Source organism: Geotrypetes seraphini, chromosome 7 (assembly GCF_902459505.1).
Source record: "Geotrypetes seraphini chromosome 7, aGeoSer1.1, whole genome shotgun sequence".
NCBI lineage: Eukaryota > Metazoa > Chordata > Amphibia > Gymnophiona > Dermophiidae > Geotrypetes > Geotrypetes seraphini.
The window spans coordinates 153,724,578-153,741,852 of NC_047090.1; the positions used below are offsets into that span (position 1 = coordinate 153,724,578).

A 17,275-nucleotide genomic window follows, 5' to 3' on the forward strand; every position below is an offset into this window, starting at 1 on the left:
ATTTACCCTACACAACAGCTGGGTTCAATTCCCATACTCAAATTAAAGCTCAATCCATTCCTCAGTTTGTCTGCTGAAATGAAGTTGCAGAAGCAGACGAACAAGATCTTCCTATTATATGTTATTACCTTTGCTGCTTTCTGTAGAAAATGAACAGCTAAAAAAAATGACAGTTGTAGAAGAGCAAGTACTCTTGTTATGTTAGTTACCACAGAGGCTTAGCATACAAAAATTCATGAAATGATCCAAACTAGCTTTACTGTTCTTGTAAACATGTGTGTAGACTAGAGAATGACATGGGGACAAATTTTTCCTGTCCCCACGGGAATTAATTTTTCCATCCCATTCCAGAGAGTTCTTTTCCTGCCCTTGTCCCAGTTCTGTCCTCATCTGCACAAGCCTCAAATACTTTAAAATCATAAGCCGCAACATTCTAGAGCTCAGATTGTGATGTCATAATGCCTCATTCCACCAATGCCTAAGCTCCGTCCTCATCTGCACAAGCCTCAAACACTTTAGAATCATAAGTGTTTGAGGCTTGTGTGGTTAAGGCAGAGCTTACAAGAACGGGGCAGGACAGCGAAAAAACCTACAGAGACGGGATAGGGAAATTGAGTTCCAGTGGGGACAGGGACAAATTTGTCCCCGGGTCATTCTCTAGTATAGACCAGGTCATATAGAAATGTATATTGATGGAATTATAGAAATATGTATGTAAATATCATAATTTATTATAATTTGATTAATTACTTAAATACAATGTTAATAGGAGGGGGAAGGGAAGTGGGGGGAGAAGGACGGTTGATATGGGTCATATGGAAATATATTTTGGAGGAATGATAGAAATATGTATGAAAATATCATAATTGTGAATCTATTTGAAAGGAAAATCTATTTGTATTATATTATATTAATTTATTTCCTTCAATAAAATGTTATAAATTAAAAGGCAGAACAGAAAAATAATGAAAGAGGACCTCTTCTCTATTTCTTGCTCTCCTCCTTGAAGGGTCTTCTTCTCGACTGTTCATATTTTGATCAAACTCCTTCAGTCCTGCTGATCCTGGGGGAACCTTTTGATAGTTCAGACTTGCTTCCGGAATATGCTGTACCAGCTAGGAAAAGGATAATCAAGTTTATTCACAGAAACAAACTTCTCAGAACAGCAACTAAGAGCAGCCACAAGCTAAGCCTCAAGAATGCCCTGAACTTTCAGTTCAGACCTGTCCAAGCAGAGGCAGAGAACAACTCATGGGCTTGATACACACAATAAGTTATACATATGCTGCTGCTGTGTATTTTTAGAGCTTATACAGATAACATCAAGTCAATTAACATACTCAGTGGCCAAATGTTATCTGCATAAAAGTAGATTTAATGTAAGTCTGAGAGTGTTACATGGGACCATATCCAGTTTACTTACAAATCTAGAAGCTCAGAGGACCTACTTGACCACCAGATCAGAAATGAGTTGCACAGGTATCACCTACCATCTGCTGGAGACCGAGAAATACTGACTGAGTCAGGGCTACACAGGTCTCTTGTAAGATGATATCATAGGATTCTAAGTCTCCATCTGCTGGTAGGAGTGTGCATACCCACTTATCTGGACCGGTTTGGAGGAATGATGAAAAAACATACATTTATTCATTCCACCTTATGCTCAGCAGTAGAAATGGTGAAATGGTGATATCTGTTCTTATCCCTTCCACTGTAAAAGGTTACAAACCACACCACAAGGAAGACAGAAAGGGGCCGATATCGCTACTCCTGCTGCTTGTCCCCAAACATATCTTGGGGTGAAGGAATAGGATTTTCAAGCACATAGGACTCAGGAAAGATTATATGCAGACTGGAAGCATACACCCTTAACAGGAGTTTTGCACTGGGTTTGCTTAGGTACCTAAAAATTTAAAGTGTATGCAAATAGCTGTATGTGTGTTTATTTATGAATTAACCTCCGTACAATTCATATATCTGACATTCTAAAGTACACACCAAAGGATAATTCAACTGTGCACCTGGTTGGCACATATTCTATAAAGGAACATAGGTGCTTACACTTCTTTATAAAACACTACATTAGCTTAACTGGCATTAAGTATGCAACTTATATAGCATTCTATAAGTTACATGCATAACTTTGCATCCCGTCTATGCTCCACTTAGGCTGCAACCTGGAAAGTACATGCTATTGGAGATAGGTGCATATTTACAGAGTGATGCTTAGTAGGCACATATCTGGCATATAATCACATACATACAAGCATACCTGTTAGTACACTGAATATAATAACTGGCGTGTAAATTAGAGAATGACACGGTGGCAGTTACCCGCAGCTAGCCAAGGGTAGCCCGCCGAAACAGTGTGGGGGAAAAGTTCTCACTGCGGGCACAGGGACAAGGCCATCCACCGCCCCCGTGAAGCGGTGAATGGCCTTGTCCCTGCAGTTAAGGGATGGAAGGCGCATGGTCATCGATTGCGCACGGCCTTCCTCCTTCCCTCCCTCCCTCCCTCCCTATGGCCAAATCTATCTCCCTCCTTCCCCCTTACCTGCGCGGCATTTTAGTAAAGAAACTTACTGAAGCCAGAGATGCCTGCCTACCTGTAGTCGCATGTGTGTGGGCGGAAGCTTCTCCTCTGACCCAACTTCCGGTTGCATCAGAGGAGAAGCTTCCGCCCACACACATGCGACTGTAGGCACAGTCAGGCAGTGTCCGCCGGCTTCAGTAAGTTTCTTTACTAACGCTGATAAGGGGGAGGGAGGGAGATTCTTGGGCTGCTGAAGGGCAGTGAGGTGGCAAGAGGGAAGGGTGGATGCTACGGGGAGGGGGTGGTGATGGGGATGGCGGGGACGGGGTGGTGAAGGGGATGGTGGTCAGTTGACGGGGCAGTGACGTGGAAAGATTTTTTTCCCCGTGTCATTCTCTAGTGTAAATGTTAGCACCTACTTTGTAGAATTATGCCATAATGCACACCCCTGAAAGAACAGATGAAATGAACCTGAAAAAATGTACACAAATCAAGAAAATTTCATTTAAAACCAAGAATGAACTGAAATTTTTTTAACCATGGTTATTTCTGCACCCTGCGGCTTCTGGTGTCAGTGGATGGGAGGAGAGGGGAAGACCCGAACTGTAAGAATAAAAGGTGAGAGAAGTATGTATGGGGAGGAGGACGGGAAGAGAAACATACACTAAAGGCAGAATTTAATAAATGCTGCTGAAAGTTAGGCACTGGGATGATCTGTGCTAAGCTAGTATACTGTAAAGCAGGGGTGCCCACACTTTATTGGCTTGCGAGCTACTTTCAAAATGACCAAGTCAAAATGATCTACCAACAATAAAATTTTAAAAAACACAAAGCACACTGTACGCAGAGAATATGTTAATTATCATTTGTATTCAGGGTTTTTATCAGAGGTCAAGGCAGATGACTTTAAAATATGCAATGTCACCTCAGTAACAACTATACAGAAATAGACAACTATACCCCCTTCCCTTTTACTAAACCGCGATAGCAGTTTTTAGCGCAGGGAGCTGCGCTGAATGCCCTGTGCTGCTCTCAATGCTCATAGGCTCCCTGCTCTAAAAACCGCTATTGCGGTTTAGTAAAAGGGGGCCATGGTGCAAAATATAGACAGCAGATATAAATTCTCAAAACGGACACATTTTGATCACTAAATTGAAAAAAAATCATTTTTCCTACCTTTCTGTCTGGTGATTTCATGAGTCTCTGGTTCCACTTCCTTCTTCTGTAAAGCCAATATTTCTTTCTTTCTGCCTTTCTTTCTCTCTCCCCCTGCCCCCCCCCCCCCCCAAGCCATTGTGCCGATTTCTCCACTTCCCTAATTCTTTCCCTACCCCCAACCCCAAACCACCAACGCTTCACCAAACCCGGTTTCACTGGCACAGGATTTGTGCGGTAGTAAAAGGACTCTGCCTTTCAGATTCAGGAGGATCGTGAGTACAGCTGTTTTGTTTGGAGTCATGGCGGCGGAAGCGGTTAAGCGCTGTTCACAGTGTAGTAAGCACTGCACACTGTCGGGAATGTGTTCTGCCGCTTGCTCAGGGGACGCAGCGGCGGCGGCTTTGTGGGCTACGGAGTGCGCGCTGGCTCCCCGGGTGAAAGACACGCTTGGGGATAAGAAGGCGGCGCTCTCGTAGGTGGTAGAGGTGCGTCCTTCTAGTTCGGCAGGGACTGTTGGTGAGTTAAAGATGCATGGAGAGGCAGGTGTGGAGAATATGCTGGCAGGCACGCTGCCTTTCTCTCCGGGGTTTGTCCTTTTGCTGCTGATAGAGGATCACTATACAGGTTCTGGACCTGATGGGCCGCCGCGTGAGCGGACTGCTGGGCATGATGGACCTCTGGTCTGACCCAGCAGAGGCACTGCTTATGTTCTTATGTTCCCCGAGCCAGGCCTGGCGCGTACAAGCACTGAGCCCACAAGACTTCACCTCCGACGTTAGTTCTAACATCAGGGAGGAAGTTCCAGGCCAGCCAGGCAGCGGTTGGCTGGCCCAGAACTTCCTCTCCGACGTCAGAATTGACGTCAGAGGTGAAGTTTTGTATGTCCGGCGCTTGTACACGCCAGGCCTGGCTCGGGGAAGCAGCAGGGAGAAAAAGATCGCAAAGGCAACGCGATCGACCATTTGGGCACCCCTGCTGTAAAGTGTGTTCTACACAGAGTGCCCCTTACAGAATACTAGCTTAGCATGCATTTCCTGCTTGCTTTTGAGACAGAGGAAGTAGTGGTAGTGTTTATAAAATTACCCTGGTGGTATTGCTACTCAAGAAAGGAGAAGCAGTTTCTGTCTAAGCGTCAAGGGGTTGTTTCATTAGGTGCTATTTTTTTTGGTTATGTTTTCCCTGTAAATGTTTGATCCTGTATGAGAACAACAGATAACATCTTTTTTGATCCAAACAGTTGAAAACTGCTTCAAGAGAGTCTTTGACCAGCTGTAGTGCCCTGAGCTAGAATATGATTTATTTAGGAGTGCTCTGATTGTAGGGTATATTGTTAATTTGTTTTTGATGTGTTGGAATAATTGTCTTTTTATTTTCCTAATGGAACTTTCTTCCCTTTTTGTGGACTTACAGGAACAAATCATTATTTATTTATTTCTACTTTACTTTTTTTCTCTGCCATTTCTAATATGCGAGACTGTTCTATACTGGATTCACAGCTTGTGCTTGTAAAGTTATAAAGGTCAATGTGTGGCGGCGGCCAAAAATGCAAACAAGATGCTAGGGATGGTTAACAAGACTAAAAATATTATAATGCCTCTGTATCGCTCCTGTCAGCCTAGCTATCGCTACCATTCAGCATTTTTAGATGGCATTACTTATGTCAGCGGAGGCCTATGGGAAATTATATCAATCTGACTCTGGCATGGGAATGCAGATAGACTCTGTAAGGCAGGGAGACTGTGTTAAGTATCCCTGATATGTTTTAAGTTGCCCCGATTGAATCATGACTAGCTAAAAGGTGTTAATGTCTGATTAAGAGGGTGCTTAGGACAATGGCCTGCTTGAATGGGACAAAGAAGCCAGAGGCTAATCCCATCACCATGCTTGCAATTATCACACCCTCCTTTATCCATTAAATTAACCATTGTCTCAAACAGTTTGCAAATTCTAAACAGAAAGATACTGGGAGATACAATATTTTCTCTATTCAGAATGGGATTCCAAGGTATAAAAGCCTCCTCTCTGCAACACATATCTATCTCTCTTTTTCTATCGAGCTATCAATCTATCTATCTATCTCTGGGCTCTCTGGTTCTTTCTTTATTACTCTGGCTCTCCCTAGAACTGCAAGCTTCTTTCTGAACTCTGTAGGGCAGAGAAACTGCTTTGCTCTCTTCTTAAGTGTAATGCTCTCTACTTAATTGTAATGCTTCAGAATATTGCTTTTCTGTAAGACTATTTCTATAATATATTCTTTTGCAATCACCTCTGGCTGTGCTCGTTTATTCTACTTTCTGGTGAGTCATCTGTGAGGGAACTGAACTTGGGACCTGGCGTCTGTCAGTGCGCATTTCACTTAACCCCTACCACCATACATTGGGGGGCTACTAACTGAAAATGACAGCTCCATGGTACGACCTTCACCTGGAGTATTGATTTCAATCCTGGTCTCCTTATCTCAAGAAAGATATAGCGGTACTAGAAAAGGTTCAAAGAAGAGCAGCCAAGATGAAAAAGGGATGGAACACCTCTCATATGAGGAAAGACTAAAACGGAAAAGCTTGGAAAAGAGATGGCTGAAGGGAGATCTGATTGAAGTCTACAAAATCCTGAGTGGAATAGAACGGGTACAAGTGGATCAATTTTTCACTCCGTCAAAAATTACAAAGGCTAGGGGACACTCGATGAAATTGCAGGGAAATACTTTTAAAACCAATAGGAGGAAATATTTTTTCACTCAAAGAATAGTTAAACTTTGGAACGCGTTTCCAGAGGTTGTGGTAAAAGCTGATAGCGTAGTTGGTTTTAAGAAAGGTTTGGACAAGTTCCTGGAGGAAAAGTCCATAGTCTGTTATTAAGACATGGGGGAAGCCTCTGCTTGCCCTGGATCGGTAACATGGAATGTTGCTACTCCTTGGATTTTGGCCAGGTACTAGTGAGAACAGGCTACTGGGCTTGATGGACCATTGGTCTAACCCAGTAAGGCTATTCTTATGTTCTTATGTAATAAATAAATTTTAAAAATAAAATTACACTGCTGCATGTTTGCTATTTGTCTCCTCTGCCATGCTTGTGTCTCTCCCTTGTTGCTACACCACTGCCGGCTTATAGAATTTCTAATTAAATTTTAAATTCTTGTTCTTGCATTCAAGACTCTGCATACAAAGGTTTCTCAGTACTTGATGATTCTCATAATTCCTCATGTACCCCCTCTCATGCTTTTTTTTCCTCTCAGACTACTGACTGGTCTTCCCGGGGCCTGTACAAGCTTGACTACAATCCACCAAACAATATGCTTTTTTTTCTTTCTGGCAGAGGCTTGACAAAATGTCTTCCTCTTTCCCTACAAGCAGAGCATTCTTAACCTAAGTTTAGTTCAAGCCTTAATAGTATCTTCTTTCATAAGGCCTTTGGAGAACAATCTGAGACCAGATGCTGGAGGTGCCAGCTTGTGCACAGCTTATTCTAAGTCTCTTGCCCTTGACCAAGACACTTGAACGTCTGCAAAATGATTGGCTTGACTGAACGTTTTTGTTGCCCGATTGTTTTTGTCTGGAGTATTTGCAATTTGTTTTAACTATTTAGTTTTAAAGTTTCTTTCTTGCTTTTAGGTAATTTGTACTCTGCCTTGACCTCTCCATCAGAATAAAGCGAGTCAGCAAATACAAATCAACTATAAACTAACTAACATTTATAAACTTCAGTCAGTGGCAGGTTAAGTAACTGATGAAGAATGAAGCTGGAGCCTAGTGAAGAGTAAGCAGAGGGTTGTAGATACTTCCTACAATTCTAACTGATCCTGTGGCTTAGGGTACAGACTTGAGGGCATATAGATGCCCATTTAGCCATGGATAGCCAAATCTCACATGCAAGGTCCTCCTTTGCTGTGTTCCAAGATTTATTGCTCAAGGGTGGGCTCTGGTGGATAAGAAAGATCTGCCCAATGTCGAGCACTTTCAACTATAGAAAACCATAAATAAACCCCTCTTATGGTGAGGTCCAGGGTCCTGGAATGCTTTTCCCTTTGAATTGAGAATTCTATCTTCTAAGAATTTCAGATGTGTCTTGAACACATGGCGGTTTCAAGAATTTTTATTCAATTAGATTACTTATTGTTTGTTAGCCTGGATGGTTAATTTGTATATGCTTTATCCACATATCAGACAGGTAAACCCAAATATGGGTATCTAATTGTCTGTACTGTGGTGTAGTTGAACTACAGCCTCAGCACCCTTACGTTGTGGGTTCAAATCTCATACTGCTCCCTATGACCCTTGGAAAGTCACATAATCCTCCACTGCCCCAGGTACATTAGATAGATTGTGAGCCCATCAGGACAGATAGGGGAAATGCTGTACCTAAGAAAATGGTAGCTAGCAGAGGTAGGGTGAACCCAGTAGAATTATGGTCACACTATGACATAACTTCTAGTTCAGACTCAGACTCCTTTTCGGCAGACTCTTGAACCAACATGAGAACGCAGAAATGGCCCCTCTAAACCAAGAAAAATAAGAAATAAGAATCTAGATGGCTGGTACGATACCGAGTTAGGAAATGTGAAACGGGAGTTATGGAAACTAGAAAGACCATGGTTGAAATCAGGGGACAGTGTGGGGAGGTCAAATTGGAGACAAAAATTAAACGAATGCAAAAAACTAATAATAAAGAATGCACTAACTTTTACGCCCAAAAAATCGGATCACCTAACACCAACAGTAGAAATCTCTTTGAATTAGTCAACAATCTTTATGATATACAGGCCTTCTCATATTCTACCCCTACCATATTCCCTACCATCTGCAGAAGACCTGGCTGAATTTTTCAACAACAAAATCAACAATTTGAGATCCAAACTAACGGGCTACACAACCAACCATTTGAACTACCATTTGCCCAACACAAAGATGAACCTAGGGTAGATATGGCCTGGAATAATTTACTACTCCATTCTGGCAACAATTCTCCAAATATTACATGAAATACGCTGATTCCTACTGCAGATTAGACTGCTGCCCCCCAAATATAATGAAAGTTGCTCCAGTCACATTTAAAGCCAAGTTATACAACTGGATCTCCTCTCTTTTTCTAACCGGTACTTTTCCTGAGGATTTAGGCCAGATTCTGATCACCCCGATCGTCAAAAATCCTAGAGAATCTACCAAATTGACATCTAATTATAACATCTAATTACAGACCAATTGCAAGCACTTCCTTGTTCATTAAGTTGATGGAAGGCTTGGTCAACCAGGAACTAGTAATGTATTTGGACAAATTTAGCATACTGCAAGACAATCGGTCAGGTTTTCGTTCTGGGTTCAGCACTGAAACTGTCATTGCATCACTGCTGGATTTCCTTTATACCTTATTCAGTCAGGGTACCAGTGCACTAATTCTGCAACTAGACCTAAGTAGTACCTTCGATCTGGTTGACCATGCCATTCTGATTGACTGTTTAGAGTCAATTGGTCTTTCAGGTAACATGTTAGGATGGTTTCGGGGTTTCTTGAGTAAACGGTCATATCAAGTCTATAGTGACAATAAAAAAATCCTGTAGTTGGGTAAACTCTTGCGGAGTCCCGCAGGGCTCTCCTCTATCCCTTCATTGTTCAACATCTACCTGGCCTCACTGGGGAATTTACTACATAGCTTAAAAGTTAAATTTTATATCTATGCTGATGATATCACCATAGTTATTCCCCTTACTACTCTGACCTCCGAGACAAAGATTCATCTATCATCCATTCTAAAGCAAATCGAACTATGTATGGCCAAATTCAAATTGAAGCTCAACACAGATAAAACTAAATTTTTCCTGGCAAGTCCTAACAACAAAATCAAAGACTCATTGATCTCCTTGAATGGTCAGGTCTTCCCTATTGACCACTCCATAAAAATTCTAGGAGTGACTCTGGACCACCACCTTACCCTAAATGCTCATACAGATTTATTGGTTAAAAAATGCTTCTTGTTACTATGGAAACTCAGAACCATCAGAAAATATTTTGATGCCACATCCTTCTGCTTACTGGTTCAATCTTCCATCTTAAGCATGCTCTATTATTGCAACATCATTTACTTGGGATCCTTAAAAAAAAACATTCTAAGACTCGGAGTCATTCAAAATTCGGCAGTTCAACTGATTTTTGGGCTGAAGAAATAGGAACACATAAGCCCCTATTATCAAAAACTCCATTGGCTGCCCCTGGAGGCGCGAATTCTGTTTAAGTTCTCTTGTCTGTGTTACAAATCAATATTTGGTCTGGCCCCCATTTATCTAGTTTCCCAATTTAACCTGGCAAGTTCTATTAGGCCCACACGAAGAATACATCTATTCACCTATCCGACCTGCCACTACAAAAGATTCCTGGACAGAACCCTTGCCTTCCAGGCAGGCAAATGGAACGATTGGCTGAGTAACGTTATCATGCTCTCTTCAAACTACTTCAATTTCAGAAAATTGGTCAAAACGAGTTTGTTCAATCGATTTGTAAACTAAGAATTTTTATAGCTCTGCTATTTCAACCAGTAACCTTAAGAACTATATAGCTTTCCACTTCTTTCATTATGTAAGATTGTATTGGTGACTATGAATTGTGACCTCTTCGCTGATTGTCCAGCGCTTCTTGTTGTAAACTGCCTCGAGCTTCATGGCTTTGGCGGTATATAAGAATAAAATTATTATTATTATTTATGTAAACCACTTTGTGTGTGGTTGAATAGCTACAAAAAGGCAATATACAAGGCCCAATCCCTTAGTCCTTTACTATCTTATCTCTGTAATACATCTGAAGAGGTCTGGTAGAGCAGAATATAAATGTTCATATTAAATGTAAAAGCTCCCTCTTTTCCCACAGACACAAAATGTGAGAAAAACTTTAGTAAGTAGGCCCTGCTATATTTTAAAGGAGTTAAATGTATTAACCACCACAAGTGATCAGGTTCCTTACTGCCATAGACCAAGTTAATTCTCAGTTCTAAAAGAAATTTCTAGTCCACAAAGAGAGTCACCTCCTCGCCAATAGGTTGCCATAAGAAAAGTGAAGCGCTTTTGATCTATTTCTTTACTACATTTAAGTACTGGATTAAGAGCGAACGTAGACATAGGCAGTTTATTAAAAGCAGAGGTTATATGTGACATGTGACATATGCACACATAGGCATCGGAACGGGGGGGCCACAGGGGCCATGACCACCCCAAAAATTGCCGGTAATATAACAGGGCCCAAAAGCGATCTTGCAGGGAAAGAAGTGGCATCTTGCTACCCGGCAAGATTGCCTACTAGTTGGCACTCTCTGATGCGTCCCCTCACCGACATCTACTCCTTCCCACCATGTGTATACCTTTAATTTCTTGTAAAAGTGCAGCGCCGTCTTGATGTCGGCCCCAGTGTCTTCCCTCCACTGCGGCCTGCCCTAACGGAAACAGGAAGTTGTCAGAGAGGGTGGGCCGCAGTGGAGGGAAGATCAGGCCATCAGGACGGCGCTGCACTTTTACAAGAAATTAAAGGTATATGCGCTGTGGGAAGGAGTAGATGTTGGCGAGGGGAAACAGCCAAGAGAGTCGACCAGCAGGCATGCTGGCCGGTAGAAAGGTGCCTCTTCCACCGGCATGGCATTTCAGATTTGGGGGAGAGAGGGAGCAAATAGGACTTGGGAGAGGGAGTGAGGGAAGGGGGAGAAGTTAGACTTATATGAGGGCAGGAGGGAGATATGTGAGGAATGGAGGAAGGAAGGGTGGGAGAGAGGCGCATTGGGTCACAGGAGGGAGGGAGAAGGGTGAATCGAATCATGGAAGAAAGGATGGGAGCATGCACTGGGGACAAAGGAAGGAAGGAGGGAGGGAGGGGGCACAGACTTGGGACGAAGGAAGGAGGGAGGGAGCAATAATTTGGGACATAGGATGGAAGGATGGATTGAGGAGGAAAGAGATTCTGAGGTGGGGGAGAGAACAGAAAGGTAGAATTGTTGAGCATGGGTGTGAGTGAGAGGGAAAGGAAGAAAGAGAAGAATTGTTGGACATAGTGATGGGAGAGGAGTGAGGTAGAGAGAGATGAGATGGAGAAATGTTGGATGTGGTGCTGGAGAGGGAACAGTGGGACAGATGAAAGGGATGCAAGAGGGAGGAATGTTGGACATATTGGTGGAAGGAATGGAGGAAGAGATGTGGCATGGAGCTGGAGAGGAGTGACAAAAGGAGGAATGTTGGGCATGGAGCCCGTGGGCAGGGGTGAAAGATGCTGCACACAGTCTGTGAGATAAGAGAGGGAGAAATGTTGGATGTGGCAATAGAGGGGCTGGATCCCTCTCTCTTTTTTTCCCCACTCCCTTTGCAGCAAGGGAAGGAATGAGAGAGAGAGATGGTGCACAGTGAGAGAGAGGGAGATATTGCACATAGGGATGAAGGAGAGAGGAAGAAATGCTTGCAGTGGTGGGGAGGGGTAAATACTGTGCTTTTTGTAGTTTAATTTTTTAGTTACCATTGTGTATTGTTAATAAGATTATATTATGTATATGAAAAATGAATGGAAGAAATGGCATTTACAATTAGTACTATTATTATGGAGGTGGGGTCTGGGGTGGGGCTTGGGGCTTGGGGTGGGGCTTGGGCAGGCCTGGGGGAGTGCTTTTGGGCCCCCCCAAACAAAAAAGTGTTCCACTGCCTATGTATGTAGACAGGCAAGAGCTTATGCATCCAGGCTTCCAGATGCTGACACTACTGACAAGACCGGCTCAAGGGACTATGCTTCCCCAAGTCAATTTTTGCATCAGTGCCACCCCAAACCATGATCCAGTAGCTCCTCCTCTATCTTAAGTCCTCTTTCTTCTAATGCTGGTGATCAAAGGTGCCAAAATCCTGAATCCCAATCTAGCATCTCTCCCTCCTCACCTGCAGAGTGGAAAGAAGAGAGAGAGAGAGAGATGCCAGACTGGGATTTTGGCACCCTTTATCACTAGCACCCTAGGCCAATGCCTCATCTGGTTCATAGATTGAGCTGGCCACGATTACTAAAAAGCACTTGCACCTCTTCCATCTTACCTCTTCCCTTGCAGATATGGTGGAAGCTGGAGTGTTGGGTATGGAGCTGAGAGAGCTGCTTGGCCCAGTCCCCGAAGAACTCTGAGAATCTCCATCTCCTGCAACATCATGGATCTCTCTAGCTAGGATGGCCACGTCTTTTTGCAATGTCTGGCTCAGCCTGCAGCAAAAACAATATGTTTTTAGAAACAAACTGAAAGGTCTGCGTCAACCTGGTTTTAGAAATCTGAAAAAAAAAAAAACAGATAGGAGAAGGGTAAAGTGGATACGACATGAAGATGAACAAGAAGTGAACCAGGCACTGGCTCTAAATCGCCCTTCTGCCAAAGTTAGGAAAGAGCTCTGATGTGACCAAAAGAAGCACAATTCCATGAGTTAAAGATATTCCTGGTCAGTTCATGTAAAAATCATTGGCACCTTGTTCCCTCCCACTTTTGGGAACTTATAATCAGTCCAAACCTGTGCTTCCAAGGTCATGCACCAAGAAAGCAGCTACGTCCTTGTTATAACTAAGGAGATCATTTGTTTCCAGAGTTATAACTAAGGGGATAATTTGATAAGCCACTACAGTACTTAGATCAGCCCTTTACTTTTATATGGCATTAAGTGAAAGCGTTCCCAACATTGTGCAGCAAAGGCGATATCAGCATTCATGCAAGTATCATATAAATATGTTATACTATGTTACCACCTTATATTCCGCCAAATTCTCCTAAGGTAGAGTTCTAGGCGGATTACAGATATTGTTAGTATTACATAGAACTATTTATATAATACAGAATAACTATCAAGTTGCTGTTTTGGCATACACTTGGTTCATATAAAGTTATATTGTTTTCATAGATAGTGATTCCAAGTTATTTCAGTTTTATAGGGTAAACCTATGGTGGCATCTAATTTAGGTTGCATCCCTCAGGATTTGTGAAGAGCCATGTTTTCAGTTGTTTTCTGAAGGCAGCAGTATAGTAATAGTTCGAATCATTGTAGAAAGAGAATGCCAAACTTTTGCTGTTTGATAATTAAATTATTTGCATTGGGAGTGCTTACATTTTATGCCTTTTAACGATAGAAATGATATTAGACGATCAGTCACAGCCTAATAATTCTGTGAATCTGGGAAAGCCATCTGAGACATCTCCATATAGAGTTCTAAAGGCTATGCAGCATACTTTGAATTCAACCTGTTTTCCTATTGAGAGCTAATGTAATTCTCTGAGTAGTGGTGTGAGATGATCAAATTTTGATTTGTAGAACATTTGTAATGTTGAATTCTTCTCATTAGTTTTTTTTGGGGGGAGGATTCCTGCTAGTAAGGCATCACAATAGTCGAGACAACAGAATGGTTGTTTGTACTAGTATTCTGAATTGATGTTGGTAAAATAGGGTCTGACACTTTTCAACTTCTGTAGCATAAAGAATGATTTCCAGGTTAGGTTGTTTACAAACTCTTCAAATTTAGTGAGCCTGTCTAGGATGACTCCTTTTTCGATGTTGAAGCTGGTTCCATTCACCAGGTTGATGGTAGGATGGAGTACGTGTGTCAGCTGAACCGTAGTAGTTTGGGGGTTTTCTCTGTTTAGTTTAAGATGGTATCTTGCTGACCATTGTTTTACTTCTTCTAGTACTCTGGTGAGCTTGGTTAACATGGTTGCTATGTTCAAATCCGCTGGGATTAAAAGGAAGATATCATCTGCGTAGGAGTAGAGCCATTCCTCGGGACTTAGATCAATTTAATTTAAGGTAGTCATAAAGATATTGTACAGAAGTGGTGAGATCAGAGATCCTTGTGATACTCAACAGGGTGGTTTCCAGTAGTTTGAGAAGGATTTATCTTTTAGACTCTGTATCGTCTGTTTGTTAAGAAGCCTTGGAACAATTTTACTACAAGTTCAAAGATTCCCAATTCGGATAACTTATTCAGTAGCAAAGTGTAATTTAATGTGTCAAATGTCAGAGACATCAAATTGTGTTAGTAGTACTTGTCCTCCATTGCTCAATGCTGATCTTACCCTAGACACCAGGGCCCGTATGCACTAAAGCCAGCGATCATCGCTAAACCTGTTTTGACAGCTTTAGTGACGATCGCATTTGCCGAACTGATGCAGAAAACAGCTCACCGCTTGGTTTTCTGCACAATCGCTCATTCTCCGATCCAACCATGCAAATAAGCTCATTAATATTGAAATGCCATGTAAACTAGTAGCGCGATTGATGCTCCAACATGGCTTCCTGATGCAAAAAAAAAAAAAAAGTGATTGCTTTTAGCGATCATAAAAAAAAGCACCCTTTTTTTCCTTAATGGAATACATGCACTATATCTGCTCCATTAAAAAAAACCCAAAAAAGATAAAAAGCACCCCCCGGCCAATGATGGCCCTCCCCAATGTAGCCCTTCCCCAACAAACCAGCACCCGCAACAACCACCCCCGCAGCAGCGAAAACAGCAGGAGGGATGTCTACTCCCTCCTTTCATGCTGACCACCTCCCCTGCGACAGCGAAACAGAATGAGGGATGTCCATTTTGCTTCTGTGGGATGGGGGCAGGAGGGAGTGTCCATAAAATCACTAGCAGTATCAACTGCGTTTTGCTCAGGTCAATTTGTGTCTCTTAGTAGGAATCTGAGTTAGTTTCCTTTTGCCCTTACTTTGGTATTCCCTCCAGCTTGCTCATAGTATGTTTGGCTATGTTGGCTGAGGATGTTGGTATTATTTAAGTATTTTGTCTATGTACTTGAGGGTGATAGTATTTGATTGACTATTGAACAGGGGTTGACTATTGAACAGGGGATACTCACCATTTGTTGCATGTTCTCTCGGAATTCTTTGCTTGTGTTGTAAGAGTGATAAGGATTCCTTCTTGGTTAGTGAGGTTTGGTTGTTGCGCAAATTGCTTTTGTCACTTTCAATTGTGGTAGATGTCCAAATAAATTAGTGAAAGTCTACTTCAAATCACTCACAATAATAGACAATAATAAAGACAATCACAAAAGATTATATATATATATATATATATATATATATATATATATATATATACACACACACGGCTATATCATCTCATCATCACAGGCCTATATTTTATCAATATTTGTATCAGTAGTCTTTCAAAAATATTCATTCTCCTTCCTTTTCAATATTTTAAAATGTTTACTCAACTTTCGAAGCCTGGTATACAGTTCCTATTTTAAAGCCAGGAGATAGCCATCCAATACTATTATCTGTCTCAACTAATCTATGACCATGTTGTTTGTCTGATATACTCTGTGTATGTGCCATTGTAACCCGTTCTGGGCTCCTGGGGAGGACAGGCTATAAAACTAAATAAATATAGTACATCATAAGAACATAAGAGTCAGACCAAAGGTCCATCAAGCCCAGCATCCTTTTTCCAACAATGGCAGAAACCCAAAGAGTAGCAACATTCCAGAGCTGAGATTATGATGTCATAATGCCTCATTCCCCCAAAGCCTAAGATCCAACCTCATCAGTGATGTCACAATGGCTTGATTGTCTTATACTTGGCTCACATATGAACATAAGAGCTGCCATACTGGGACAGACTGAAGGTCCATCAAGCCCAGTATCCTGTTTCCAACAGTGGCCAACCCAGGTCCCAAGTACCTAGCTAGATCCCAACTAGTAAAACAGATTTTATGCTTCTTATCCTAGGAATAAGCAGTGGATTTCCTAAATCCATCTTAATAATGACTGCATCAGAAAGATCGTTCATAGGTTGAACAGATGATTAACATCTACGAGTGCTGTCCACGAAATGATGTACTATTATGTTGGCTGGTTATGTCCTGGCGTTAAGACAGGAATTCATACCAGTCTTTGAAGGCTGAGTAAACATTTTATATGTAAAAATATGAAAAGAAAGTAAAATGAGTGATATAAGTGTTGATCAAATACAGAGCTGTGAAGTTGAGATGGTAGCGCCATTCAGGAATTCTTTCATTTTAGTGCTACTTGGCTCTGATGGTAGTTACCTGGCTAAATGTAGTCATCAACATTGGTTAACGTCAAAAACCTGCCCCTGGAATGCTTCCAAATCCGTCTCTCTTATTAATTAGCTAAATGTGTGTGGCTCGTGACTTACCAATCCAAATTCAATAATTTGCTACATTATAGGAAAAATATGCAAAAGTCCCACTCTATACAATTTCTTTTTTTTTATTGAAAAGTCACTTTTTGAAAAATTAATTGTGTAGTGCACACCAAGTATATAGATGATTGAAAAGATTTTGGAGGGAAGAATATCAAGTGATTTCTGAGGTTTTATGGTTCTGTCTTGGGGTTTTTGTAGGACACCCATTTTTTTCTCCAAAAACACTTGGGGGGGGGGGTTCTTAAAATTTTGTTGTAAGTTGTATTTGGAGGTTTTTTTTGGATGGTCCTATTTTTCCTTGAGATTGAATTGAACTTATGAGAAGAAACTGGTCTCTGCTATAAGGGTGGATTTGCAAATGAAGCACCACTGTGCAGAGTTTTGAAGTTCACTTATTCTATAAATTATATAGGGTGGCACCCTTGCATATTTTTCCTAT

The 17,275-nt window shown here is 41.7% G+C and overlaps 1 protein-coding gene across 5 annotated transcripts in view; it reads right to left on the reverse strand.

Moving 5' to 3' along the window:
• CEP170B (centrosomal protein 170B) overlaps window positions 1-17,275 on the reverse strand; it is a 162,640-nt gene that overhangs the window by 29,808 nt on the left and 115,557 nt on the right. For all 5 annotated transcript variants that reach the window (XM_033951231.1, XM_033951229.1, XM_033951230.1 and 2 more), the window contains 2 exons: window positions 12,729-12,888; window positions 978-1,115 (listed from right to left, as the gene is read on the reverse strand). In XM_033951231.1, the coding sequence (XP_033807122.1) occupies window positions 978-1,115; window positions 12,729-12,888 (298 nt within the window). The remainder of the gene's footprint in view (window positions 1-977; window positions 1,116-12,728; window positions 12,889-17,275) is intronic.